Source organism: Tiliqua scincoides, chromosome 3 (genome assembly GCF_035046505.1).
Source record: "Tiliqua scincoides isolate rTilSci1 chromosome 3, rTilSci1.hap2, whole genome shotgun sequence".
Classification (NCBI taxonomy): Eukaryota; Metazoa; Chordata; class Lepidosauria; order Squamata; family Scincidae; genus Tiliqua; species Tiliqua scincoides.
In genome coordinates, this window is record NC_089823.1 from 60,816,459 (window position 1) to 60,843,314 (window position 26,856).

A 26,856-nucleotide genomic window follows, 5' to 3' on the forward strand; every position below is an offset into this window, starting at 1 on the left:
AGTCAAGTTTAAAATACTACAAAGCTATTATGATAGTCAATTTTGGAGTTAACTTGGGAGTTCAGCCTCTCTACATGTATTTGTAACTTGTTCCATTTCCAAGGTGACATAACCATGCCAGCGTAACTTAGGCCCAAATCCTATCCAACTTTCCAGCACTGACACAGCTGTGCCAACTGGGCACATGCTGTATCCTGCAGTTAGGTGGCAGCTGCAGAGGCCTCCTCAAGGTAAGGGAATATTTGTTCCCTTACCTCAGAGCTGCATTGCCCTTACCTCAGTACTGGAAAGTTGGTTAGGATTGCACCCTCAGGGCCCAATCCTATCCAATTTTCCAGTGCTGGTGCAGTTGTGCCAGTTTGCATCCTGCAGTGGATGGGCAGTCACTTTGGCCTCCTCAAGGTATGGGAACATATGTGCCCATACCACAGGTCTGCATTATGGCTACACCAGAGCTGGAAAGTTGGATAGGATTGGGCTCTCAGTATGCTAGGGACAACTCCAGAAGGAAAATCTCTGAGACGCCTTACAAGTTGGAATCATAGCACCACCTCACATTTTAAAAAAAGTTATTTATTTTAAACATTTTGGAATGACAATGGTGGATGTTAATGCAGACTGATACATCTACAGCAGAGTAGATGGTGGCTACTGCTGTCAGTGCTGGCTCAGCAGCGGCAACAATGATGCTTGACTTCCTTTTCCTCCCCCTCCCCACATTCCCTACCATTTTCAGCAGTGGTATTTCATCTGCTGTCATCTTTGCCTCCTCTTCAAGCTCAAGGAGCCAGCCACCAAAGTGATAAGTGCTTTCTGGCTTTTGGGGACCCAACGAGGTCCTTCCCCCCCTGCATCCCCCCCCATACATGACAGTATGGTGGAAGACTTGTCTTGGGCCTGAACCAATGAGCATGGGGAAGGGTGGTTAATTCTCCCCCATACCTGATGGCTATCTCATTTAAATACAGCCAAATTCTCAACCATAGCTATTAGCTCTCATCAGCCAAACATTTGGGGTTATTTATTAGCCATCAGCCATCAATACTGAATTCCGGTGGCTGAATGCTTTTCAGTTTGGAAGTAAAAGAGGGTCACCCCCAAAAAAAGGCAATGTTTTCTACTTACTTGGGGGACTTCTATATACAGTACACAGAAGTAGATAGGGAGACACTTGAATGTCAGTGTAAAATGAGGTGCATAAAGGTATAAGTAGTACATAAATTTTAAAATTTTTTAAATCCACCAAAATAGCCCTGCCAGTTTCCAGAATCTTGATCTTCCTAGACTGTATGAAGATGGCACAGATAAAAGAAAATACTATAGTAAGTCATTTGCAGAAGAGGGAACTCCAGGGTTCTGAGTTGGATGAAATTTGGGCTACAATCCTAAACACACTTCCTTGGGACCATGGCTACAATTCGATCCACACTTTTCTGGGAGTAAGTCCCATTGACTATAATGGGATTTTCTTTGGAGCACAGGCTTGAGCTCTAAGACCTATTGAGCAGAATGGGACTTAATTCTGAGTAGACATACATAGCATTGTGTGTTAATCTAGATAGGAAAGAAGTGCTCCGGGTTTGGAGACCTGAAGACTTGGACTGACCCGTTCTAGGCTGGTTTGCACTCAACCTATAAGAACCGCAGCTTGCTTGTGACTCTGGAACTGGGGTCAACCCAAGATGTCCAGGTGACATCAGTCCCAAGAATGCCTTTTGCTGTCTTTGACTGCTGCCTTACCTAGAAAGAGTGAACTGAGGGCCCAATCCTATCCAACTTTCCAGTACTGGTGCAACAGCAATGCAGCCCTGAGGAAAGGGAACAAATGTTCCGTGACCTGGAGGCGGCCTTCGTGACTGTTCCCCTACTGCAGGATGCAGTGCATACCTCATGGAGACCTCCTCAACGCAAGGGAACATTTGTTCTCTTACTTCAGAGCTGCATTGCAGCTACATTGGTGCTGGAAAGTCAGATTGGATTGGACACATAGTGCCCAGTCCTATCCAACTTCCCAGTACTGGTACAGCGTATCAATGGGGCATGTGCTGCATCCTGTGGTGAGGGAGGTGGTCACAGAGGCCTCTTGAAGGTATGGGAACATTTGTTCCCTTACGTCGGGACTGCACTGGTGCTGGAAAGTTGGAGAGGATTGGGCCCATAACTTGAAGAACATATACTGGAATGAAGTTGTGTCAATGTTACTGGAATGTGCACTGAACATGGGAATGCCCTACAGCCCAATCTCACTAATGGGGCTTACTTCTGAGTAGACACGCATGGGCTTGGGCTCTTTGGCACTGGCGTGGTGTTGCCACCTGAAGCCAGACTTGAGCTTGGCGAGTCAGCCAGGCTCCTGCCAGGCCAGCAGGATGGGCTCCCCTGGGCACCTCCGTCTGCGGCTGCTTGGAGAAGGGCTTGCTGCATCCAAGAGGCGGGCTTCACCTGCAGGGGCTCGCTGTGCCGTGACTTCCCCTGTGTGGCCTCAGGAGGGGGAGGAAGGGGGGGGAACGCGGTGGAAATTTCCACTCCCTGCAGTAGTAGCAGCAGCGACCATGCGGAGGGGGGAGGCGCTCGGAAGAAAGGGGGGCGGGCCCGCCTGCAAGCCTGGTGTGCGGCTCGCTCTTTTTCCAGGCAAACAGTGCGCGCCACGCAGGTAGCTGCCCAGATGCCAGAGGAGCTTGGCGGGTCTTACTCCTAGGTAAGTGCATGCAAGTGACACGGTGCCCTGGAGGAAACAGCACTGCGCGCTCGCCAAGCCAGCGGCCGGCCGGAGGAAGCTTCGGGAAGGGCGAGCGGCGGCGCCTGACGCAAGCGATGGGGCGGCCCCACCGCCTGTGCGCAGCTGCCGGTTTGTTTTAAACAGCACCGCCCGCCCGCCCGCCCGCCGCCTCCTAGTCCGCACCACCTGGGACTGGTCGCGCGCAGCCTCCTGCTGCAAAGATGCCCCGCTATGAGCTGGCTTTGATCCTGAAAGCCATGCAGAGGGTGAGTGGCTGTGCGCAACGCCGGCGAAGGGAGTCCGGTCCCCGGGCGGGCGGGTCGGCGCGCCCCTGTCCTTCTCCTTCCCCCTCGTGTCCTCTGCCGCCTCCTCTCTAAGTCCCCGCTTCCAGTCTCGAACCTCCGCCTCTCCACTTCTTCCCGTCAGCCCTGCATGCCCGTCCCCTCCGGGGAGGGAGGGCCTGCTTGCTTCCGTTTCTCGCGGGCCCCTTTGCGCAGTTGCCAAAGGCCTGATCTCCACTGGAGTCCTGTGAAAGGATGGCTGGTGGGGGGGAGGCAGGTGAGGCAGAGCCTCCCCACTGGAGTCCTTTGAAAAGCACCACTGCCGAGGGAGGTGCTTTTCAAAAGACTCCAGTGGGGAGGCTCTGGTTCACCGGTCTCCCCACCCACCACACATCCCTGCTCTAGACCACTGTGTCTCAACCAGTGGTATGAGCACCACCAGTGGTACTTGAGGTGCTGAGCCATGCCAACAAATGGGCAGGAGGCTCGGCTTCATGCTTTTCCATCCTCGAAAATGCCATCCCATCCACCCTGAGCCTCTTACTGGTGTTTGCCACCTTGCATTTGGCCTCCCAACCCCAGAAGTACCTGGTGGTGATGTCATCGCCAGTCACTTCTGGGGTGCTTCGAATAGGTGGATCATGTGAGGTGGTACGGTGGAAGACAAATGTTGAGAAACACTTCTCTAGAGGCATGAACCGGGAAGGGTCTGCTTGCTCACATGTGAGGACCATTTACACAGCAAGACATGGAAACACGCATCCCCCGCTTGCTACCTGGTGCCAGTTCTGGGTGACTGCTCTGCCTGCTGACAACTGCTTCCTAGGATTCCTTCTCTTTCTTGTCTTGGAAACTACCATGATTTGTACTAGATGCTGGGATACTTAATTGGCAAGGGCCATCTGCTTTCTACATACTGCTCCTTTCCCAGAGATTTTGATTTCCGGTGTACACAGAAGCATGAATGAATTGCATCCACTTACATAGGAGAGAGCTTATCTAGGACTGAAGTTGTAAAGGGCTATAGCAGGGAATTCTTTTGACTGTTTCCAAGGTTGACGCATGCTTCACTTCCCTGATGATAGTGACTAAAAAAGTCTTGTAGAAAGCCTTGTTGTCTTCAGTGTCAGTAAAATTGATGTTGAAATACTGGTGGGGGCTGCCTACGCTACTGCCCATATTCATGTTGGTGAAAAGTAACGAGGCAGGTGTGGAGATAATTTAAAAAAGAATCTAGTCTAGGATAGTAAGCCATGTGTGCTCTTAACCCCTGTAGGTGTTGACAGTCACCATCTTCTCATGATGAATTGTTCTCAAAACACTGCCCTGAAATACTTGTATGTATTGACAGAATTGCCTGAATGTAGTGCCCTCTAGTTGTGCTTATGGAGAACCTTGTGTAGTGATACAGATCAGAAGTTGTAATCTGTATATTCTGCACACACAAGCACAATAGTTTAGATTTGGATTTTGTGTTGTAGGCTTTTTGGGTGCTGTATGCATTCTTGTTTTTTGCAGCTACTGGAAAGCCTTGTCTTCTGCTTGTTCTGTGTGTGTCTGTATACTTCTGTATCTTATTCTAATTTGGAATTTTTATAAAACCCCTGGTTTTTGCCATAAGGTAAAGATAAATGCCAAATGATAAATAAAGTGGGCAGAATTTAAAATAACCTAAAGATAAAGTGGGCAGAATTTGAAATACTATAGCTTTAGGGGACCGCAGAATTACAGTCCTGTGAAGTACAGAGATGTGCTCATGTGCAAGTACTATCTTCTTTTTGAGTTATTCTTAGATATTAGAGCAAGGGTGTCCAAAGTTTTTGGCAGGAGGGCCACATCTCTCTCTGACACTGTGTTGGGGGCCAAGGGAAAAAAAGAATTAATTCACATTTCAAATTTGAATAAATTTACATAAATGAATATATAAAGATGAACTTATATGAATGAGTGAAGGTCTTGCAATAGCTAAGGGCTATAAAAGGCCTTGCACAAAGCAAGTCTGGCCTTTCCTTTGCTGCCGCTACTGCATCACAGATGTGAAACAGCAACCAGTGGAGGAAGCCCTCATCCCACAGCTCACGCAAGAGGTCAAACAGTTGCCCTCATGCTGAGAGCAGTTGCCAATGTGGGCCAATGTGGGCTCCAACAAATCACCAGAGGGCCAGAGGCTCATTGAAGACTGGGAGCTCCCTGAGGGCTGCATTGAGAGGACTCAAGGGCCGCAAGTGGCCCCAGGGCCGGGGTTTGGGCACCCCTGTATTAGAGTAATGATATAAAATAACTGTCAAAAAGCATGAAAAAGGGAGTTGTCACTCTGTTGGTGTCAACTCTCCTCTTAATATATAGTATATAATGGTTCTCCCATCAGAGGTGTACAAAGGTTTCCTGCTTACAAAAACATGGGCTGAAGAGAAAGTCTAGCACAGCTACAGTACATTCACTTACTCTTGCCATAAAATGTGCGATTCCAACTGGATTTGACCATTTGCTGATAGTTTTGGGATGATGTCAAAGGAGTGGTTTAACTTTGAATGGTTTGTAGAAATTTTGTGGAAGTTGAGTATATACCTTCAAAAATATAAATTGGGGACTGACTAAGGTAGAAATCACAAAGAAGGAATTGGTAATTTTGGTCTGTATTTAAACTTTGCTATTTTTGTCTAAATAAACACTGGTCATGTGAGTCAATATTCATTTTAGGACATAGGGATCAATTTTTGGGCCATAAAAGGTTGATGGCTATTGATCTAAAGTAGTATTAGTTGTTGTTCAATAAATGTAATGGTCTTTAAAGCCCCATCTGATGAGAAGCTTAGCTTGCAGTCCTAAACATATTTGGAAGTTGCCAAGTTAGTGGCAACTTTGATTTTTAATCGAACTTGTTTCTAAATGAGTGAAAAAGCAGTTTAGCAGGCTAGAGGAAATGGTCTTTCTTTTTTTCTTTTTTCTTTTGGCTTTGTATAGTTGCCAGAAGAGGGTGATAAGAGGCTTCTTGCTAAAACTATTACCTGGCCAGGGCACAACAAGGCTTTTCATCAAACATCATACATAGTAATCTGGTTTGTTACTGAGCTTGTCAACTTGGTTAACAATGGAAAAATTGTAAACCTAGAATTCATTTATTATTAAACTTCTGAGTAAATTTAACTTGCTTCATGATTTCAAATTATTTTGGAACCCTGATCAATTCCATATATAACTTTTTAGTATACATGATTACAACATAGCAACTCCCTTTTCATGAATTCTGAAGTGTTTCTGATGTCTCATTTTGGTAGAAGATAAATGTTCCTAGAGATGTAATCTTATGTGAGTCTGGCAGGCTTCAGTACAGAGGTATGGGTTAATATTGGAAGTGCAAAACTAACGGGGAGGGGTAGACATGGATAAATGAGGGAAAGGAACAAGAATGGTAGGGAAAAAAACAGAAGCTCCCTGAACATCTCACCTGGTCATTATGCGCTCGTTTCCTCAGTTCCTTTGTCAGCTTTTGTGAGGAAAACTGGACATTCACTTGGTTTATGGCTAAGAATCATGTTTTACTTATTAGACAACTACATTGGTAAAATTAGGAGAGGCTAGATCCATCTTTTGTCGTTTGAAGGTGCCCGTTTGTTGTCTCTTGCTAGCTCTGAGTCTCCGTTATTTGATTAAAAATGGATGTGCATTATTGAATATAGCCTCATCAGTATGAGTGGTACTTAATTGCTCACCTTTGGCAAGTAGCAGAATTCTCCAGGTAATCAGGTGAATGACTAATTACATCCCATCCAGCTATATGGCAGTAAACCTTTTAAGTCACAGTGTGACTCGAACCCAAACTGCACATGATGTCATGATGTGACTTTAGAAGTGGGGCTTCCTGATTCACATGTAGAACAGGAGAAAGATGATGTGATTGGGGCAGGCTGGGTAGGAGCATAGATCAGCATCTTCTGCCTGTGTGCCTCTTTGATTTGTTTCAGTACAGAAAGGGAGAGGCCTGCATTTAAAGGTAACAGGATATCTTTAGATATCAGAGAGCTATGTGTGTAACTGACAGATCTTTGAAGTATCTTGAGGTTGGAAGCAGCAGCAGAGACAATTCAGGTTGCCTTTTTCAGTTTTAAATGACTTGCCCTGACTGCTTAGTGGGGTTCATAGTTGGTGGTAGGTGGAAGTAAAGAATTCAGGTGAGCAATGTAGGGTAACTGTCCCCTTGATTTATGGTCAATCTTCCCTCATTAAATGGTGCATTGTGAGACCAGATATGGTCAAATGAAGAGCTGGCATTGTAAAAGTGTAGATTGTGGAATATAAAGCAAAAGGAATTTCACAGACCATAATTAGGTGTAAGAATAGGTTGAAACAGAGTGTAAACAAGCTGAAATGGCCTATATATTTTGGATGAAGGCTTCATTTAGGCCGTAAAACCTTTTATCTTCATTATTAAACATAGGTAAGTGGGAAGCTGCCTTACATGAAATCTTGTACATGTTTACTCAGAAGTCCCACTATGTTCAATGGAGCTTACTCTAAGGTAAGTGAACATAGAATTGCATCCTTAGCCTATTTCTCCCTGTTTCACAGATGTACATATTTGGTCCCTGTTGTGTATATGCAGCGTTGGACAGAAATGACTTAATCTAACTCAGTTTTATCTATACTGACTGTCTGCTGCTTTGCAGGGTTTTAGGCTGGTGTCTTTCCCTGGAGATGGCAGGAATTGAACCTGGGTTCTTCTGCATGCCAAGCAGATTCTTCTAATGAGTTAATGGCAGCATCTCAATCTTGTTACCTATAACAAGAACACTTGCATACTGTTGGATGTAATGATAGAATGGAATCAAGTAGATCTACTCATGCAAGGTGTATGCATATCTGATTTCTTCCAATTTTTTTCTCTCTAGCTCCAGCCTCCATGCTCTTATTCTGGAGGCTGGAGAAGATTGTGAGTGTGTTTAAGGTGGTGAAGGAGGAGGCGGGACAGCCACAGTCATCTGGATCCTGCTCATAGCATTTAATGTGCAGCTTTTATTGAGTACAGGGTGTCCTCATAGAGCTCAATGAGGTTACCTTTTTAAGAAGTGCACTATTTATAGACTAGCCTCCTTTTTGGATTAGCTGGTTAGAGTTTGGGGTAGTACTTAAATATTTATCTACAAAATATTTCAGTAGTTGGCAGCACAAAGTTTTGTAAATGTTTTGTTTACTAGTTTACATGGTGCCTAGTCATTTTAAATGAGGTGTCTGAACCGCAATTGATGATTTATACAGTTGTAATAGATAGCATAAGTTAGTAACTAAACTAGTATATTGTATCTGAATTCTCTATGAGTTTGTTTAGAAAAGTCTCATTGTCATAACAGGTTTTCATTTTCAGTCTTAAAGGGTAGGACAGTGGTTCTCAAACCCTCTGGGAGAGTTTGAGAACCACTGTTTGCTGCAGGCAGCGGGGGCGGGGGGAAGGCAGAGACGTGATGCTCAGCATTGCGCCCTTGATCTGGGCGCAGAAGCGCGCTGCCACTCATCCCTGCCTGCAGCAGCCTCCTGGGGGTTGGGGGAGCCTGGCACCATCCTCAGCAGGGTTCCCCATGCAGTGCAAAGCCCTCCAGAAGACGATCACGACCACTTCCTGTTTCACGATCCCAAAACCAGAAGTGGTCGCGATTGTCTTCTGGTGGGCCCTGTGCTGTTTGGGGAGTCCTGCTGAGGCTGGCGCTGGGCTCCCCCAAGCCCTAGGAGGCTGCTGCTGCAGGCAGGGCTGAGTGGCAGTGTGCCCCTGTGCCCAGATCAGAGGTGCGATGCTGAGCATTGCGTCTCTGCCTTCCCCACGCCCCTCCCCTTAAGGGAGAACTACCCAGGGCTCTCAGGCTGGGGTGTCGTGACGCCCCAGTCTGAAAAGCACTGGGGTAGGACATTGTTGTTTAATCATTGTATTGTGTATGGTTATTTCATTCTTGTTCAGTAATGGAGGCAATGAAAAATGACCAAATGTACTTGTATCAATAATGTTGAAGAGTTATAGTCGCTGTTGCAGTGGGAGAACATTTGATAGCAATAACTCACTGCTGATATTTGGGGTTGTATATATGGTTTCTTAGCAGAGGTAAAATTACCTCTCTAACAAAGTTTGTTAAAGTAATCTCATATTGTAGAGTAGTACTTTTCAAAGTATGGTTCATGGACCAAAGTCAGTCCTTGGTGAAACATCTGAGGCTTTTGGTTTCTCTAGTGGGTTGTGGGCATCCAGAGAGATAGTTACTGTGGGACTTGGACATTGCCTCTTGGGTTGGTGCACCAAACCTAATAAGATACTGTGAGAAAGTGGGGTGCAAGATGAGGGAAGTAGGAGGCTTAAGAGCAGTGGAGGTGTAAGAAACTGGTGGGCCAGGAGACATACTGAGAATGGAATCAAGGGAGGATAAGAGGAGCCTATGTGGAGAATGGGCATTAGACAGGAATAAGACAAGGCTGACCAGAAGGGAAGAGCTTATATGCTATCTGCCTGTGTGAAAATTATACAGGAGGGGCCTTGGGATCCGTTCTCGCATCCCATGAGGGGTCCCTGTAGATACTGAAAACTGCAGATACCGAATTCTCTGGTTTGGCCCCTTTCTGAAGGGAAAACCGGAAGTGACGTTTTTATGCCTTATAAGGTATTCTGAGACCTGGACAAGCCCCTGGAGGGCAGTACTGGAGGACTGCGGAGGCTACTTGGGGGAGGGGAACCGATGCTCCCTTACCCTGTGGTGACTTCTGGCTGCTTCTCCTGCCCCACATGATACAGTGGCTGCTGTTTCAGTGCTGGCTGTACAGCAGGACAGACGTAGGATTGGGCCCCAAGTTTCATGTGCATATTAGTTTGTAATATTAGATACCTCATTCTGTCTCCACCTTGTTTTTGAGGTAGACCTGTTGGACCTGATGATACTTAATTTCACATTTTGGCTCTAGTGCTAAATAACCATTGTGATTTCTGTCTGGTTACTCAGGAGTCTTGTAATCCATGGTAGTGATTTCTTTTTTGGGGAAAAAACCCCCACGACACACTTGTGGGGTTGAATAATATCTGTACAATATCCAATATCTTCAGAGTTCAAATGCAAAATTGCAAAGTAAACATAATTTAATATCTAAAACGTATAAGAAAAAGGGAGGTGAAAAATATAGCAAGCTTGTGTTGAGGAAAACCCAGAGATACTCAGTAAAATAACTCTGTATAGTATCCTGACTGATATTTCTCTGCTAGGCCATGGAAGAAGCTCCCAGTAATGGAAGAGCTTGTTGAAATGACAAGAATAAATTAGTGGCACTTAAGTCTCATTGGTTTTAGTGGCACTTTAATGCAACTAACTTTCATTAGATCAGGCCCATTATCTGTAAATCAAACAGATGTCAGAGAAGTTAATATAGGCGTGCTCCTGTATCCACGGGGCTTCTGTTCTTGGACCCCTGTGGTTACCTGAAGCCGTGGATACTGGGGACGTCTCACCACTATCCAGAGACGAAGGGAACTGTGCTCTTCTGCTAGCTGAGTCCACGGCCTCAGAATGACTGTTAGAAGTGAAAAAAGTCACTTCTGGTTTTTCAGCAAATCCAGAAGTGACATTTTTATGCCTTTGAAAAGGCATTATGAGGGCCATTTGAGCCCTCAGAGGCACAATGTATCTGGGCACAGATGTTAAAAATATTCATATTCAGGGTGCTACCTTGGCATGCTGTCTTGTCAACCATATTATCTGGGCAAAGAGGCACCTTTTTAAAATGGTGGTTATATTTAGCAAAAGGAGAGCAACTATCTCTGTTCAGTCCAGTTAGTATCTTTTCCAGTGGCTATGTATATAAACCACTGTGAAGTCTTTTGTTGAAAAGCAGTATATAAACATTTTTAATCAACATAATTGTACAAACCTGCTTTGGACACTGCCAACTTGTTGCATGGTAGCTGTACCAAAGGGGCCCTTGATTTCTACTTCCCCTACATAGCGCCCCCCAGATCATTGTCTCTTATAGTTCTGATTTGTGTGTGTGTGTGTGTGTGTGTGTGTGTACACACCCTTAACTTCTATTTGTCTTGTGCAGTAACTGCTTAGACATGGATTTAGATGCTGACAGATCCAAGTATGTAGGGAAAGGAGGAATGATGTTCTAAACAATCTTTAAGCCATTTAAGCACTTGAGTTCTTAGCCCTTTAGTAATGTTGCCTTCATGGAATATAAGAGTTGCCCCACCAAAGGCCCATCTAGATCGGCTTCCTGTAGCTCATAGTGCATCTTCCTGTAGTGGCCCATCAGATGTCTCAGGGAGCACACAAGACAAGACAGTGGCATTCTGTTGCCACTCTCTGAAGAGTTCAGTAAACTTTTTTCTGTAAGCTATTCATATTTATTTTCATAGTATGCTGTGTTCTCTGTATAATTTGGGAACATAATAATTAACTGCCATGTTAAGTGAGTTCATACCAACTGGAAACAAGCACACTTGTCTTGCATGTGTCTTAACTCCCTTTACCTTAGCTGACTGCTTCATTTTCTGTGTTTACCCCAATACCTTTTTCCACATTCCCCCTGTTAACGAATTACCTTGTTTGTTCATGTTTTCTGTTAGTTTTCTATGACTTGAACTGACCTTTAAAAGAAGCAAGGGAGATATTATTTTCTAAGAGGTGAGAAAAAAGATGGTAGCTATTTTGAGAAATATTCAAGTTAAATACACAGTCTATAACACTTTACCCTTCCCAGGTGTAGTTGGGAGGGCCAGTTGGGTAGGCCAGGAGTATGCTGCAGTCTAGGACTTCCTTTGGCCTGTAGCCCTATCCACCTTGCATAGATTTGTATTGCATTCTATGCCGGATATTGTACCATTGTAGGAAAGATTATATAGTACTTAGTGGCATATAATGTAACCAGTCTAGTTTTGTATGCTTTTGCCAGGTTTCCCCAGATCTGTCTTCTTTTCCCCTCCCCTTATTTAACAGCAGTCATGTCATGCCTTTTTGGGCACGTGCTGTAAATCAAGTCCAAAAAAGAAGATAGTGTACACATGTATGCCGCCCCTTCTATACATTGGTGTGAGTCTACAGTTTAGTGTTGATTTTGTGTCACAGTTGAGTTGTCCTGCTCCAATCCAGGCAGACTATAAGGCCCTTCTGCTTGTGCTACCAGAGTTTGGTCATCTTTTTTTTTTTTTTTTAAGTTCCTGCATCTTTGATATTTGCAACCTTGTTTGCTTAGACTCCTATCTCCTTTCCTCCCTGATCCTTCCCTTTGTTTGATGCCCACTGCTTGCTGTATTTTTCCTGCTGCTGTAAGCACTGCAGTTGGAGAAATGCAGCATAGTACTACTATATTTGAGTGTTTGTATATTTATTCTTACTTTCATTCCAAGCTTTAAAGTTAGCCTTATAAGTCTGGATTGAGAGAGTAGACATGCATATACATGTGTAGCTGCCATAGTACTACATTTCTTTGATTTAATGCAAGGAGAGTAGTGGTGGTAGTTGTTTGGGGAGGCAAGTAGAAGCCTCCCCACAATTGTTTGACTTGCTTTCAGCTTGTTTTCAACTTGCTTGCCCCTCAGTAAAGCATTTACTCTGAATGTGAGCTGATGGTGGTATATCATAAGTGTGCTACTAACGTGCACATTGGCCAGTTCAGACAACCCAACAACCATGGCTTGTTGGATTGTGAATGCAAAGTAAAGGTGCACTAAGCCACATAGTCCTTCCTCAGTTGTGGTGCGTAGCTAGGGCTGAGGAATTCTTGTTTTAAACTAAAACTTTCCATGTTGTAGAAATCCAGGATCTGTGATTTAGTAACAAGGGTTTAGAAATCAGGATAAAATTCCAGTTTCATATCCTTGTTTGTAAAACTCAGCTCCTAGGTTTAGCCAACACATACAGTTGTGGCTTAAAAAACATGATTTCTTTATGAAGGAGAATGTGTAGGCTTGGTACTCATGATTCAACAAACCATGGCTTGTTGGGTCATCTGAACCAAACTAATGATATTGACCATTCTATAAGTACCATTTGGAATTATATTGTAAGTTGAATATGATCATGTATCACCAAAATAAAGACTCGTAGTGACTGTTATTGATGCTTTCTCATTTTGTACACAATTCTGTTGACTAGAAGCATACATATTGTTTGTATTCAAAGCAAACAACAGGTGTTCTGATAGAGTCTTTGAAAGATATTTCTTTCCTTATTCAAAATGTTACATAAAACTTACAAGGAAAGGAAAGCTCCCGTCAACTAATTATTATTGCAGAACTTTTTTTTTGGTTCTCAGTGAAAGTTTTCTCTAATTCATTCCTTGTCTTTTGTCTTTGCTGCCTTGCAGGGTTGGTACAGTAGGCCTCACTAGACTTAGCTGCAACTAAGAATTTCTCCTACATCAACAAAGTTAATGGTGATGCTCTTGTGGATTGGCGAATAAAAGTGCACGCTAAGTATTTAAGAAGCGGAAAACAAATTTTGTCTTCTCAGAGGTGTACCTACAACCGCTACCATCAAGATAGCAAACTAATGGACAAAGAATTTGATCCAGAGTATTTGTAGAACTAAACTTATTTGTCTTACTGAGGCTTTGGGTTTGTGACCTGGACGTCGACATTTGGAAATTACTTGGTTTACAGAAATGAGGGCGGCATTGGAACCAGCTGACATTGCCATTGTGGCACTGTACTTTGTGCTTGTACTGTGCATAGGCTTTTTTGCCATGTGGAAATACAATCAGAGCACTGTAAGTGGGTACTTCTTGGCGGGGCGATCTATGACCTGGATGGTGATTGGTGCTTCTTTGTTTGTGAGCAACATCGGGAGTGAACACTTCATTGGGCTTGCAGGATCTGGAGCAGCAAGTGGATTTGCTGTAGGGGCATGGGAGTTCAATGCCTTAATGCTTTTGCAGCTCTTAGGATGGGTCTTCGTTCCAGTCTACATACGATGTGGAATATACACAATGCCAGAGTATTTGTCCAAACGTTTTGGAGGGCATCGAATTCAAGTATACATTGCAGTGTTGTCTCTCATTCTGTATATATTCACCAAACTTTCAGTTGACTTGTATTCAGGTGCATTGTTTATTCAAGAATCACTAGGCTGGAACCTTTATCTGTCAGTTATACTGTTGATTGGGATGACTGCACTGTTGACTGTGACTGGAGGCCTTGTGGCAGTCATCTATACGGACACTATTCAAGCCTTGCTTATGATTATTGGTGCTCTCACACTGATGTTCATAAGTATCACAGAAGTTGGTGGGTTTGAAGAGGTTAAAAGAAGGTACATGTTGGCATCACCCAATGTTACATCAATCTTGCTGACATACAATATTTCCAATACAAACTCCTGTCACGTTGACCCAAAGCCTGACTCATTAAAAATGTTGCGTGAACCAACGGATGAAGATATTCCATGGCCTGGGTTCCTTTTGGGACAGACACCAGCTTCTGTATGGTACTGGTGTGCAGATCAAGTCATTGTTCAGAGGGTTTTAGCAGCAAAGAACATTGCTCATGCCAAAGGAGCCACCCTAATGGCAGGGATTTTAAAACTTTTGCCTATGTTTATTATAGTTGTTCCAGGTATGATTTCACGGATACTGTTTACTGATGACATTGCATGTATCAATCCAGAACACTGCATGCAAGTTTGTGGAAACCGAGCTGGATGCTCTAACATTGCTTATCCACGTCTTGTGATGAAACTTGTTCCTGTTGGTCTGCGTGGACTTATGATGGCTGTAATGATTGCTGCACTAATGAGCGATTTGGATTCTATATTTAATAGTGCCAGTACCATATTCACACTTGATGTTTACAAGCTTCTCATTCGTAAGAATGCATCATCTAGAGAGCTAATGGTTGTTGGAAGAGTTTTTGTTGCCTTCATGGTCGTCATAAGCATTGCTTGGGTCCCCATAATAGTGGAAATGCAAGGAGGCCAAATGTATCTCTATATACAAGAAGTAGCAGGCTACCTGACTCCACCAGTGGCTGCTCTCTTTCTCTTGGGCATATTTTGGAAGCGCTGCAATGAGCAAGGGGCCTTCTTTAGTGGAATAGTTGGGTTTGCTTTGGGAGCTGTGCGTCTGATATTGGCATTTGTCTATCGTGCCCCGGAGTGTAACCAACCAGATACTAGGCCGGGCTTCATCAAAAATATCCATTATATGTATGTTGCTACTGCACTGTTCTGGATCACTGGAATCGTAGCTATAACAGTAAGCCTTCTTACACCACCACCTACAAAGGAACAAATTCGGATGACAACGTTCTGGTCTGTAAAAAACAGAACTGTGAAAGAAAACTCTTCAGAAGAAAACTCTTTCAAAACACAAGAGAAGACCGTCTTAAAATATTGTGACACTTCCAATCATATCTCTGTAAATGGGAAATCTGAAGAAAATGCTAAAAACGATCAGCCGGAAAATGTTAATCTTCTAATTACTTGCAGAGATGACAGCAATCCAGGGTTTTCTATAAGTAACTCTGAAGTTGAGACACCAGTTGATAGTTATTCTAACGGGCAAGCGGCTCTTATGGGTGCAAAGAAGACTGAGGAAGAAACTGAAAGTAATGACAAGCACTGGAGTTTCATAGACTGGTTCTGTGGCTTTAAAAGTGAAAACATGAACAAGGACACTTTCCATGAAAAGGTGGAAGAAGAGTCTATTGGTCTGCAAATGTTGGAAGAGACTCCAAAAGTTAAATTGCTCCTAAATATGGGACTGTTTGGTGTGTGTTCACTTGGAATATTCATGCTTGTTTATTTCTCTTTGTGAATGGATTATGAAAGTTAAGGATATGCTTGAGCATATAGAGGTAGAGATGCAGGTCCCTCAAGAAATATTTATGTTTGTAAGAAGTGTGTGAATGTAAGTATGTGTGTGCATCTCAGGCATCTTTTACACTATTATTGTCAACCAAATTACTTTGCAACCAATCTGAAAACCACTGGGTTTATTTCTGCTTTAATGCAGAATGGGGGATTATAAAATTTAAAATGCTGGGTTTTAATGTACCAAAGTAAGAGGTTACTGTGTGCTAAAAGATAAGAATGTTAAAGCGCCCTAAAGAGGTCTAGCAAAGATAAAGTGATAAAATGTAAATGAGATTTTAAGTATACATTATGAATAGTGGTCCAGAATTTTTTTGCATATCAGAAGATGATCTTCTGATCTGTCCCAATATTTCTTTCTATTCTAATAACATTTCTTCCTAATTCACTCCTTCTGCTGTGCTACCAGGTGTTCAAGCACCTGGTCTAGCTAGGTTTCTAACAAAAGCAAATGTTCCAAATGAATGTTAGCTAATCTCTGATATTTTAAAGGGACTGAAATTTTGTAATTAAGCCTACAACTATTCTTCTTCTTCCTAAATAAAATCAAAATAAATTTGCTTTCAATAACTAGAGTGGGGTCTTAGTAGCAATGAATAAACTAACAAGCATATACACAAATATAGATGGTTGTACAGCCATGTAAAAATAATAAACTGGATGATATGGATAGGGGGAAGGCCTAGGAAGAGAGGCAGGAGACCAATTTGTATATGGAAATATGTTGTTTCTGATAACATCTTTGTATTTGAATTATGCTTGCTAATTCTCCTATAGCAGCATTTCTCAGTGTTCTCCTCGGAGCCCAGGAGCAGATGCTCTCCATTCCCGCAGCACTGTGCCACTCTGCACATGCTCTGGGGCTCCCTGATACTCCATTTAGGAGTGTCAAGGCTGTCTGAGACTGAAAAGTTTGAGAATAGCTGCTCTATAGGGTTGCTATCCAACTTCTCCACAATATATAAGAGAGAACCTAGGCACCCCTTTCATAAAACCTGGACCAAACCTTATCTGAAGCTTATCCTTATTATTTCAAGGGCAGCTGGATATTACCTGCAACACAGTGATTTGTGTGAAAATGCTGAGAGATGGATATGGAAGCAACAAATGCAAATGTGTGTCTGCTTATAAGTCTTTACTGGAATTAGGAATACTAAGATAGAAGTTTTTTCTCTTTGTTTATCATACATGTTGGGTTTATTTTTGTTGAGGTGGTGTGGGACCAGGGAGGGAGAAAAGACCTATTTAGTACTTTCCAGTTTGAAGACATTTGTGTTCTTTCAGATTGAGGTTGTATGTCTTGATTCACTGTTATGAAAGCTGCTGTTTAAGTAAGACTACAATTATCAAGGCAGAACCGATTTATACAGGAGTATTCTAGTATAGCTATTTAAGGATTATGAACCAAGGTAGCAATCCAGAACTGTTACACCTTAAATCCCATGGAAATAAAATGTATTTAGTAGTGTATAAGATTATTTCTGCATGAATGTGTTTTAAAATGAATCTCATTGATTCAAGTAAACTTTCCTCTAAGGAGAAACGCTGTACCTATGTGGCTACGATCTGCAATTCCTTGCTTCATAATATGACTCATAATGTTCACTTTCAGTACTAAGGTAAGCATTATGGCCGCTGAGTTTTCTACAGTTGTAACCCACACCAGAGAAAAAGTTCTTTCTACTCACTTAACCTGGTGGCTGCAACATGGAAGGGAAGTCTTGTGCTTTCCTCGCTCAGGTGCATATAGTTTGGGATGTAGTAGTAAATCTTTAACTTTTCAAATCTAATTATATAAATGCATTTCCATGTTATTCCACAAATGCTTAGTCTTGGTCCCAGAGCAACTTACAACATTCCAGAATAACTAAAAATCCCTCTGGGCTGAGATCTTAATTTGTGTCAAGCACCATGTACAGTGATACCTCCTTGTACCCTGCTTCCTTTTGTGTTGATTTATAATACAGGTGGGGCCTCCATATCCGGAGATTGTGTATCTGCAGATCTGGCTCAACGTGGGTCTGGGAGACCCAGGTTGAGCCAGGCTTGACCCCGCCTGAGCCCTCTGGAGGGCTTTCTGAAGCTTGCATAGGCAGCATGTGTCCACCTACTGCCTCTGCACTCTTCAGAATGGCCGTTTTGGCTGAAAAAATGCTATGTCTAGTTTCCTGAGGGTTTCCCTCCAGTGGCTTCCTCGGGTCTCAGAATGCCTTGTATGGCATAAAAACATCACTTCCAGTTTCCCTCCGGAAACCAGAAGTAGTGTTTTTTCAGCTGAAATTGCCATTCTGAAGCCCTCTGGTGGGGACCAGAGCCCCCTTTGGAGGGCTTAAGGGGCTGAAGATAGGAGATTTGATTATCTGCAATTTTCCGCATCTGTGGGGGTACGAGACTGGATCCCCCATGGATAAGCCCCACCTGTAGTTTGTCCTAAAGCAGGGGTCTCTAAACCACAACCAGCTACAAGGTTTTATCTGACTTGCAGCAACTTTTTTTTTTGTTAGAGCTTTTGCTAATGTTTGACATTTTTTACTCCTTATATATCATTTCTCAGTTTAAGCACGACATTGTTTCTATGTAATGTCACATTTTTTTTTTCTGAATTGTATCATGCTGGTTACAAAAAAAGACCCAAAACTTGTTGATCTAAATTTCATTCATGGATTTATAAAACTAAATGTTTTTCAGCCTGCAAAAATGTGTGAAATATACGATGTTTTACTAAACCTACTAAAAATTTGGAGACCCCTGTCCTAAAGTATTTGACAGCTATTCTATCTAATGGGAACAGTACATTCTGGAAGTCGGTCAGTATCAGTTTCCTGCCTTATCTTTAAGAATGTTCCCTATAGTGCTATTTCATACATTCTTGACTTTCTGGTAACATATCTCTTCCTCCCCCTGCATTATAGCAGGTTTTACTGTATATGAATGACACTATAGAAATTGTGCTGCTTTTTCTCCTATGGTTTCAGTGGAACAACTTTTTCAGTAATTTGCAGCACCAACTTCTTACTACGTGGGAATATACATATTCTGCTGAACGGTCTTGGTCTTCTTTAATTGATGTAATTTTAAAGCAGGCAGATGTGTGGTGCACTAGAATGGTTTTGATTAAGTGGCCTCTCTGTTCACAACAAGTACAGTGATGCCTCGCAAGACGAAATTAATTCGTTCCGCGAGTCGTTTCATATTGCGAAAATTTCGTCTTGCGAAGTGCGATTTAAAACAAACCAAAACAAAAAAAAATGCAAAAAAATTCATCTTGCGAAGCACGGCCATAGAAAAATTCATCTTGCGAGTCACCAAAAAAATCACAAAACACTTTCCTCTTGCGAGTTTTTCGTTGCGCGAGGCATTGGTCTTGTGAGGCATCACTGTACATGAATTGAGAGCTTCCTTGTGCACTGAGGCCAAGACCTATTTAATCCAGTAGCATTCCTTGGCCAAAAGGCATGAATAAGGTCTGCTATTCTTTGGATGTGAATAAATATGATCACTGTTAAGTTGTTGCTGGCATTTGCAGAGAAGGTTATGATGAAGATGTGCTGCCTTGTACTAGTGGGTTAGCTCAGGGATCAGTTGTTTGGCTCCCACCCTTTACTCTTCCCCAAGATGCCTTGACTTAAACCATATTCCAGGCCTTACTGCCACATCATAATAGCAATGATTAATACTCCCTCTATCCTAATCCCAGCTCAGTACTTATGCAGTATTATGAATGTATATGGCTCATTCTAGATTGGTTTTTATTTTAAATTAATGCAATACAGCCATGTTTTCAAGTGATAGTACAGTGCATATACTTCTGAATATTGGCCCACCCCAGTTTCAGCAGAATGGAAAACTTTGCCAAAGTTAATGGAAAGAATTTACTTGTCAGTTATTCTATTTGGGCCTTTCAGAAAAAAGCTCATTGTCTACTTAGTTTGTGTATTAGTTGTCATTATTCAGGCAGACATCTGATAAGTTCTGATGCTGCTCTTGGAATCTGCTATGTCCCTGTCACTCAGTGGAGGCAGTGAAAGAATATGTGAGTGTCCCCTCCTGCTCCAGTTATCATCACAGTTGGGGAAATAAGGGTGAGCAAAGGCATTATTGGACCAGTGTGAGATGCTATTGTGTTGAGTACTCTCTTGTGGCATCTAGAATATGAGCGCCTAGAACCTGGCATCCTTATTGCCTGCTGTTGATCTCTTTAGTAGAAGAGTTCTAAATATATCTTACGATGTAACCTCTAATTCAGTTTTATGGCTGCAGGAATCATAATTAATCAGACTTAACCACATTCATTCCTTTTTTGCTGTTTCTTTGCTCTTCTTACTGAACATTCCTGTTAGGATATTCTATAATTCTTTTGTTTCCTTTTAAAGTAAGAAAGTAAATGTGCAGTAGTTTGTTACAGTGCCTTTTAGTAACAAAATATAACTTATTAGGTTAGGGCATCTCATTTGTGATGAAAATACTTATTTCTGACTGATTCTTTACATCATGATTCTTTTTGCTGATTCTTTACATGGATGCTTTACATTTATGTCATGAGAGAGCATTTATATTTTTCTAAATCCTTCTCTTATGTCTTTTTCCAGTCTTAAAGCAGCAGGTTGTAGCCTGAGCAAACTATTAATGGTTGTTTCTTCATTGTTTAGTTTAAAAAGACATACTAATTGTTCTGCATACTAGGTCTAAAGAATTTTTTTTAAGCTATGTATATCAAGATTTTTTGTTATATTATGTAGCCCTATGATATGTGACTATCTTTAGAAGTGAATTTTTTAAAACCCTATCCTTAAGATAAATGTTTCAGCATTCCAGCCTCATAATAGTGCTTTATAGACCCTCGGGGAAGTTTTGCTAATAACTTTTGAGTAAGCAATCTTGAACTTATAAAGCAGTGTAAAGTCTTCTGCTCCATTTAAGTCAGTCTTGCGAATGAGTAAGATTTCTAACTTTGATGATCCTCTAGGCCAGGGGTGTCAAACATAAGGCCCGGGGGCCGGATGCAGCCCACAGAAGTTCTTTATCTGACCCTTGGCCTCTCCCAGCATCACCATCAGCTGCTCCCAGCTGCTAAGCTGGCTGAGGTGTCACTGCTGAAGGGACAGCCCACATGATAATTGGACTCTCTCATAGCTTGCAATTATGATCAAGATTTGTGTATTTTCTTTTCTATTTGGAGCTAATGAGTTCCTAGGTGAAAAAAAAGTGCTTTGTTTCATCATGACCTGCTTAATGACATCACTTTCTGCTTAATGACATCACTTACGCATCACGAATGCTATACGGCCCTCTGTATGATATTAGTTTGACACCCCTGCTCTAGGCTGAATACTATAAAAAGTTTTGTTTCATTCCATAAATATGCCCCTCTGTTTTGAGATTTGCAGTATAGACTGAAGGGATCCTTATTAGCCTCCTACAAAAAAAGTTAATTACAGTTAATTACCCCATAAACTGCCACTGTTTATACAGAGCCTAAGCCAGTAGTTCCCAAACTTTTTTGACTGTTGGCTCCTTGACCTACTGGGCCATTGGTCGCAGCTCCACGTTAGGGATACAGTCCAATGCATTGTAGATACAGTCCAATGCATTGTACAGTCCAATGCCAAGATTCCATGGCTCCCCTGGCTGGTTTCCGCAGCTCCCAGTTTGGAAGCACTTTGGCTTCTTAGTGGCAGGGATTTGACACAGTACCTGGCAAGAAATCACAACAATGGCCCTGGCCAATTGTGCAGCTGTTCCTTTTGGGTCCACTTTTATTGCCTTGCATGTGAATGTGACACTTGATCATGCTGACTTCAGACACTCATACCTTCATTTTTGCATATTTAAATAGTCAAAAGTTTTACCTGAAGAAAGCTATATGAGGGCTTTATTGTTGCACTGTATTCAGGGAAAATATAATTTCTGTCTGGGAAAGCTTCTTGTTCCTTTCATGCCAAAGCTGCTGCTGCTGTGCTTAAACTATTTTCCAGGCATAGAATGATGGAAAGTAAATGTCCACACTCTTGTCTTGTTCCTTCCCTCCTTCCATTATTTCAGAAATCTCAGCATGGTACTTCTATTGTTCCTCAAATAATCTGGCTAGTGTAAAATACCTACCTAAAGAAGGCAAGGGCTGGTGTGTGGGCTATTGTCTATGGTTGATGAACGCACTTATAGATAAAGATGTGGTGGCTTTAAATCTTATAGCTTTATTTTTCAGTCCTTATCCCAGGATAAATTAGGGTGTGTGTGACACATTTTCTTTCCATCTCTTCCTGCAAGAGATTGGGGAAACACTGAATTCACATCTAGTTTTTTAAGGAAAAGCTTAAAACATGGATTATGTATTTAATATGCTGATACTTTGTTCAGTATACTGTATGTTCTGTGCCCTTAAAAGTAAATGTTTTAAAAATAAGTTGTTAAATGTGATGTTTTAAATCAAAGGTGTGTGAAGTGTGTTGAAGATCTTTTTGAGAGAAATTGTTTGTGTATAATTTGGTGGCTTTTAAATGTGCTTTAAACAAGCTCTAGGATAGAGAATAGTTTTAGAATTAAGTCCTGTATCTAGAATTAGGATTTCTAATTTCACTGTGAAGTCTGAAAACTCTTTGTTGGCAGAATTTTCTTTACTTCAAAAACAGTTTTTTGGGGGTGTAAAGCAAATGATTTATTATTTTTGTTCTGATTGTATGTAACACAAAATAAGTTACATAGTGACATCTGGTGACACTCCCCCCCATAGCATTTATTAGCTTTATTGGGTAAGTAAAGTCAAGACCCTGAGCAAAGATGTCTGATGCCCTTTGACAATACTGTGTCTAAATATGTGCTTTTGAATGAGGTGAATATAAAACTAGTTGCTGTGCAAAAATTTAGTAGTCTTCTTCAAGAAGAAAGCAAATTCTTTTCTAATATTGCTAGAGTAATCTTTTTTTGTTCATCCTCTTAGTTTTCAGTCATGTCAATGTGATGATGATTTTACTTTGTACTTTTTTGATATATAAGTATTATAAAAGTTTTTTAGATATGCAAATGTTTTTTCTTCTGTGTTTATTGCTGTTGTACTTTTTGTACAGCTTTTTATAATTCGGTGAATTGCTTTGGTTTTCAAGAGACATTAGAAAAGTGAAAAGATATTGCAGACCAGAACCAAATGATAGTGTGCTGTATGTCAAATCCTTAAAAACCACTCAAATATTTAATAATAATTGAAACAAAGGGGCATACAGGTGCAGTGAGTCAATTCCGGAACGTACTGGACAAGGTTTCTAAAATGTCTGTGATCTGATAAGAAAGGAAACTTGTTTAAAACTTCTTATAGTAGAAATATAGATCTAGAAGTATTAAGAAAACTAATACAATTGTACATTGCTATTCCATAACTACGTTTATGATAAAAAGAATGTTTTGATCCAATATATAGAATATTATCAATGACTCCAGTAAACTCTGATGCAAAACTTGGTTCTCGTTGCTAGCCCTGTGTGTATTGTTATAAATTGTGTGCCACCTATTGTTGGTTTTTTTTTTGCCTCCTGCTGTAGTCTTCAAAATGAAACTCTTATTAGAGAGTATTTGGATAATTAAAACTGTATTTCTTGCAGTTGACATTCTTTTTCAGTATGTCATTTGGTCCTGTCACAAGTTATTGTTTGAACATGTTCTGTACAGTTTCAATAAAAATATAAAATAACCTATAAATATTTCTGGACTTTTTGGGGGTGGGGTGGGGTGGTAGAAAATGAAATAGAATATATTTTCACTGATTTTTAAATACTCTTAGTTGTTGTTTAAATGATTTATATCCTGCTTTTCTCTCTGAGCAATCAGAGCAGTTAAAGCAATATATGGAGTGCTAGCTTTAAGGACCACTTCAGACACTCCTTGAGGTAACACATATATGTTTGTTACTGATTTCCAGAAGAAGGGGAAGGGCTGCTCTTGCCTGATGGCAAATGAGCATGGCTGAGGCTTGTTAGTGCTTAACATTCTTATCCTTTGCCATGCCCCACATTTCTTGCAAAGGAAGGTCTGCTGCTGCTGCTGCGGTATAGTTTTCCCCTTTTTAAGAGGGGGGAACAACCCAACAATTCCCCCCCCCACACACACACACAGACACTGCTGAAGGGACAAACAATAACCAGTAGAACAAAAGGGTTATGAGGAAAGGTAGGAATAACCATCAAAGGCTGATTTTACCAGAAACCTGTATGACACAGGTGCATGTTGCCTGCAAAAGGAGGTTGGATGTCCCAGATGTGTTAGGGCTAAGAATTCTTGAGCCTTGGTAGCTGACTCTCTGCTACTGGGCAAGGGAGCCCCATTCTGCTTTAGAAGGCTAGTTACTGAAAACCAACACACACTGCTTCATGAGAAGGCTGGAAAGTGAAAGAGCCCAGAAAGTAGTTGAAATGCAAGTGTCATTGCAATAGACTAGAGGAGGGAAAGGAGGGGAGAACCCAAAATTTGGGCCAAATTTGAAAAACTACATGATTTATAGCTGATCAAAAATACCACAGCTTCTGTAGGAGATGCAGCTGGTATGAGTCCCCCCCCCCACCCCATGAATGGGGCAGCTGAGCAGGTGTAGGAGCAAAGTTGCAGAAGTGGGTGTCACTTCCTTTAATAGTAGCAAGTGCCTTATCATATATGTGACAATTATGCCAGTGTTATAATGATGTGTGCCACAACTGAGTTGCTTATTGCAAGAGTGAGGTAGAAGCTGTTTTGGAGCATTGTGCATTTTAGTATGTTACCCCTATAATGTCTCCATATGCTGAAGTCGTAGTTACTACTTGTACCTGGCCAAATGTACACTAAAATGCTATTAAGTAGCAAGGTATTTTAACCCCCTTCCCCCTGATGTAAGATACTGGTTGATGCATGGAATTGCTGCTAGTTTAGTGTACCTTGCATACTCTTTTGTACTGAATACAGACCTACTTCAGGTCGGTGGGGGGGGGGAGTCGTTCAGCTATGGCTTGAATAATTGATGGTGAAACCTCCTCTTCCCATTCCAGATGTGGAATTGTGAGTCAGCCAGGTTGGACATAGGCAGTGAGGGCCCATGTCCATCAGGGAACCTACCTGGCCAGGCTGGCCCTCTAGTGGTAGTGCCCAATGCATCACTGGGGGATGGTTGGGGGAATTCCTGGGGACATTAGCAGCCTGGTGTTGTCACTTTCCTGTGCAGCCAGATGTACTTGGAAACTACCACATATTTGAGAGTAGCATGAAACTGTAACTTCTCTATCTCATCTGTTTCTGGTGAGTGATTTTTCCATGAGCAGTGAGAGTGCTTTCTAGAACCAAGTGCCAGTTAAGTGAAGACATAGCGAGTTAACTATCTGTGTGAGGAGAAGGTAGGTACAATCTCTAATTTGTCCAACTTTATTTTAAATTTAAGTTATAAGTTTAGAACTTAATCTAACCTGGGGGAGGGAATTTGAGGATCTAGTGAGTGGGGCACAGGATAGCAGCTAGGTGGGGGATAATAGATATAAATAAAGGGGAGCAGGGCAGAACCTGGGCAGGTGTAGTTTAGGGAACTGATTTTAAAGAGAATTACAGCTCTGCATGTTTAGAATTGATGTCCATTCTGCGTAGGACTAGAGTGAGTAAGGTCTTAGTAAGATTAGTAAGGCAGAGGCATTTGGAAACAACAAAACAGGAGGATAAAAGAAGGGGAGAGAAACAACTTTTAAAGTTTATCTTAAATTCTAAGTTTAGAGTCTAAACTTTAAAGACAAATCAAACTTTGGGTTGAAATACAGTCCAGCCCACAGCCGTTTTAAATAAGAGGGCTAATGACTTGGAGAGAGAGTAAATTTCCAGCTAGCTAAGAGAGAGCTGCAGCCTTGCTGCGTCTGGGGCTATAACTGCTATCTGTTGTTCTGCTAATCCTTTGGCAACCAGCCTTTTTGATCAGTCAGAAGGGTAGGGGGAAAGAACTAGATAAGTGTATAAAACCAGGGCCTGCCTGCTTGCAAGTGACCTCTTTCCAGGAGCAGTGGATGTGCCTTCTGGAACCGTGCCAGGTAAATGACAAAACAGTGAGCTAAGCATCTATACGAGTTGCGCAGCAGGGCGAGGGAACCAGGGCCATAAATATTGTCCTTCCTTTGAGTAAGGAGGATTCCAACTACAGTAAGTGTCCTTTGCTAAACCCATCCAAGAAAGTACCACAACAAAGCTTATTAAGGCAGAAACCAGCAGTGGAGTGGGGGGTTGTCCAGTGTATTGCACACAGTATCATATGTGTGGGTCTTAGCTGTGGGTGTGTCCTCGGTACAAAGAGCTCCAGGCTCTCAGGGAATAGGCTCCTTTGCCACAGGATGTAGCATCCTTGCCTCAGGATGTGATGATGGCACCTGTCCTGGATGCCTTTAAAAGGGAATTGGACAGATTAATGGAGAAAAAGTCCATTGCATGTTACAAATCGTGATGATTAAGGGCCCCGATCCTAGACTCTGTGTCAGTCCGAGATGCCCTACATGGAGTCTCAAGTCTATACTGGCAAAATAGCTGGTGCAGATTTGAGAAGCCCCATTGCAGAGCTTGGGGCTTTCTCTGGGGGAAGGGGAATGAAAGTCCCCTTCCCCCGAGGAGACCTCTGGTAGCCTCGGTGGTATTGCTGAATGCAGTGGTAGCCATTTTGGCACTGCTGCTTCCAGTGGTGCCACGGCTTTAGTATTAGTCTGTAAAACCCCTGTTTTAGAAGTAGCCTATCTCAGAATGGCAGGTGTGTAAGCAAGTGGCAACGGGTTATCTTATTGTCTTGAGTGCTCCCAGAGGCATTTGGTGGGCCACTGTGAGATTCAGGAATCTGGGCTGGATGCACCCTTGGACAGATGCAGCGGGGCCTCTATAGCCCAGGAGTGGGCTGCAAAGCTGCTGCAAGCCCTTGCAGAAGTTGTGGCGATCTGCACCAAAACAAAATGGTGGGCCTGAACTCCGGAGCCCCTGTGTATTCCTATAGGGGCTGTGAAGTTGTTGCTCAACTCCTTCAGCGGCCTGGGTGCTTCATGCCGAAGGGAAA

At 42.3% G+C, this 26,856-nt stretch overlaps 2 protein-coding genes across 4 annotated transcripts in view; both read left to right on the forward strand.

Annotated features, from left to right (window-relative positions):
* Nucleotides 1-2,861: 2,861 nt before the first annotated feature.
* MRPS6 (mitochondrial ribosomal protein S6) overlaps nt 2,862-26,856 on the forward strand; it is a 36,939-nt gene continuing 12,944 nt past the window's right edge. Inside the window, exon 1 of the mRNA XM_066621843.1 lies at nt 2,862-2,985. Coding sequence (XP_066477940.1) covers nt 2,941-2,985 — 45 coding nt within the window. The 5' untranslated portion in view covers nt 2,862-2,940. The remainder of the gene's footprint in view (nt 2,986-26,856) is intronic.
* SLC5A3 (solute carrier family 5 member 3) lies at nt 13,627-16,071 on the forward strand. Of its 3 annotated transcripts, none has more exons than XM_066620236.1 (2): nt 13,747-14,600; nt 14,709-16,071. In XM_066620236.1, the coding sequence occupies exons 1-2, from the start codon at nt 13,762-13,764 to the stop codon at nt 15,772-15,774; spliced, it is 1,905 nt and encodes a 634-aa protein (XP_066476333.1). In that variant the 5' UTR covers nt 13,747-13,761; the 3' UTR covers nt 15,775-16,071. The 3 variants fall into 3 exon arrangements, with proteins under 3 accessions (XP_066476331.1, XP_066476333.1, XP_066476332.1); XM_066620235.1 differs by having other exon boundaries at nt 13,747-14,155; nt 14,243-16,071; XM_066620234.1 differs by having other exon boundaries at nt 13,627-16,071.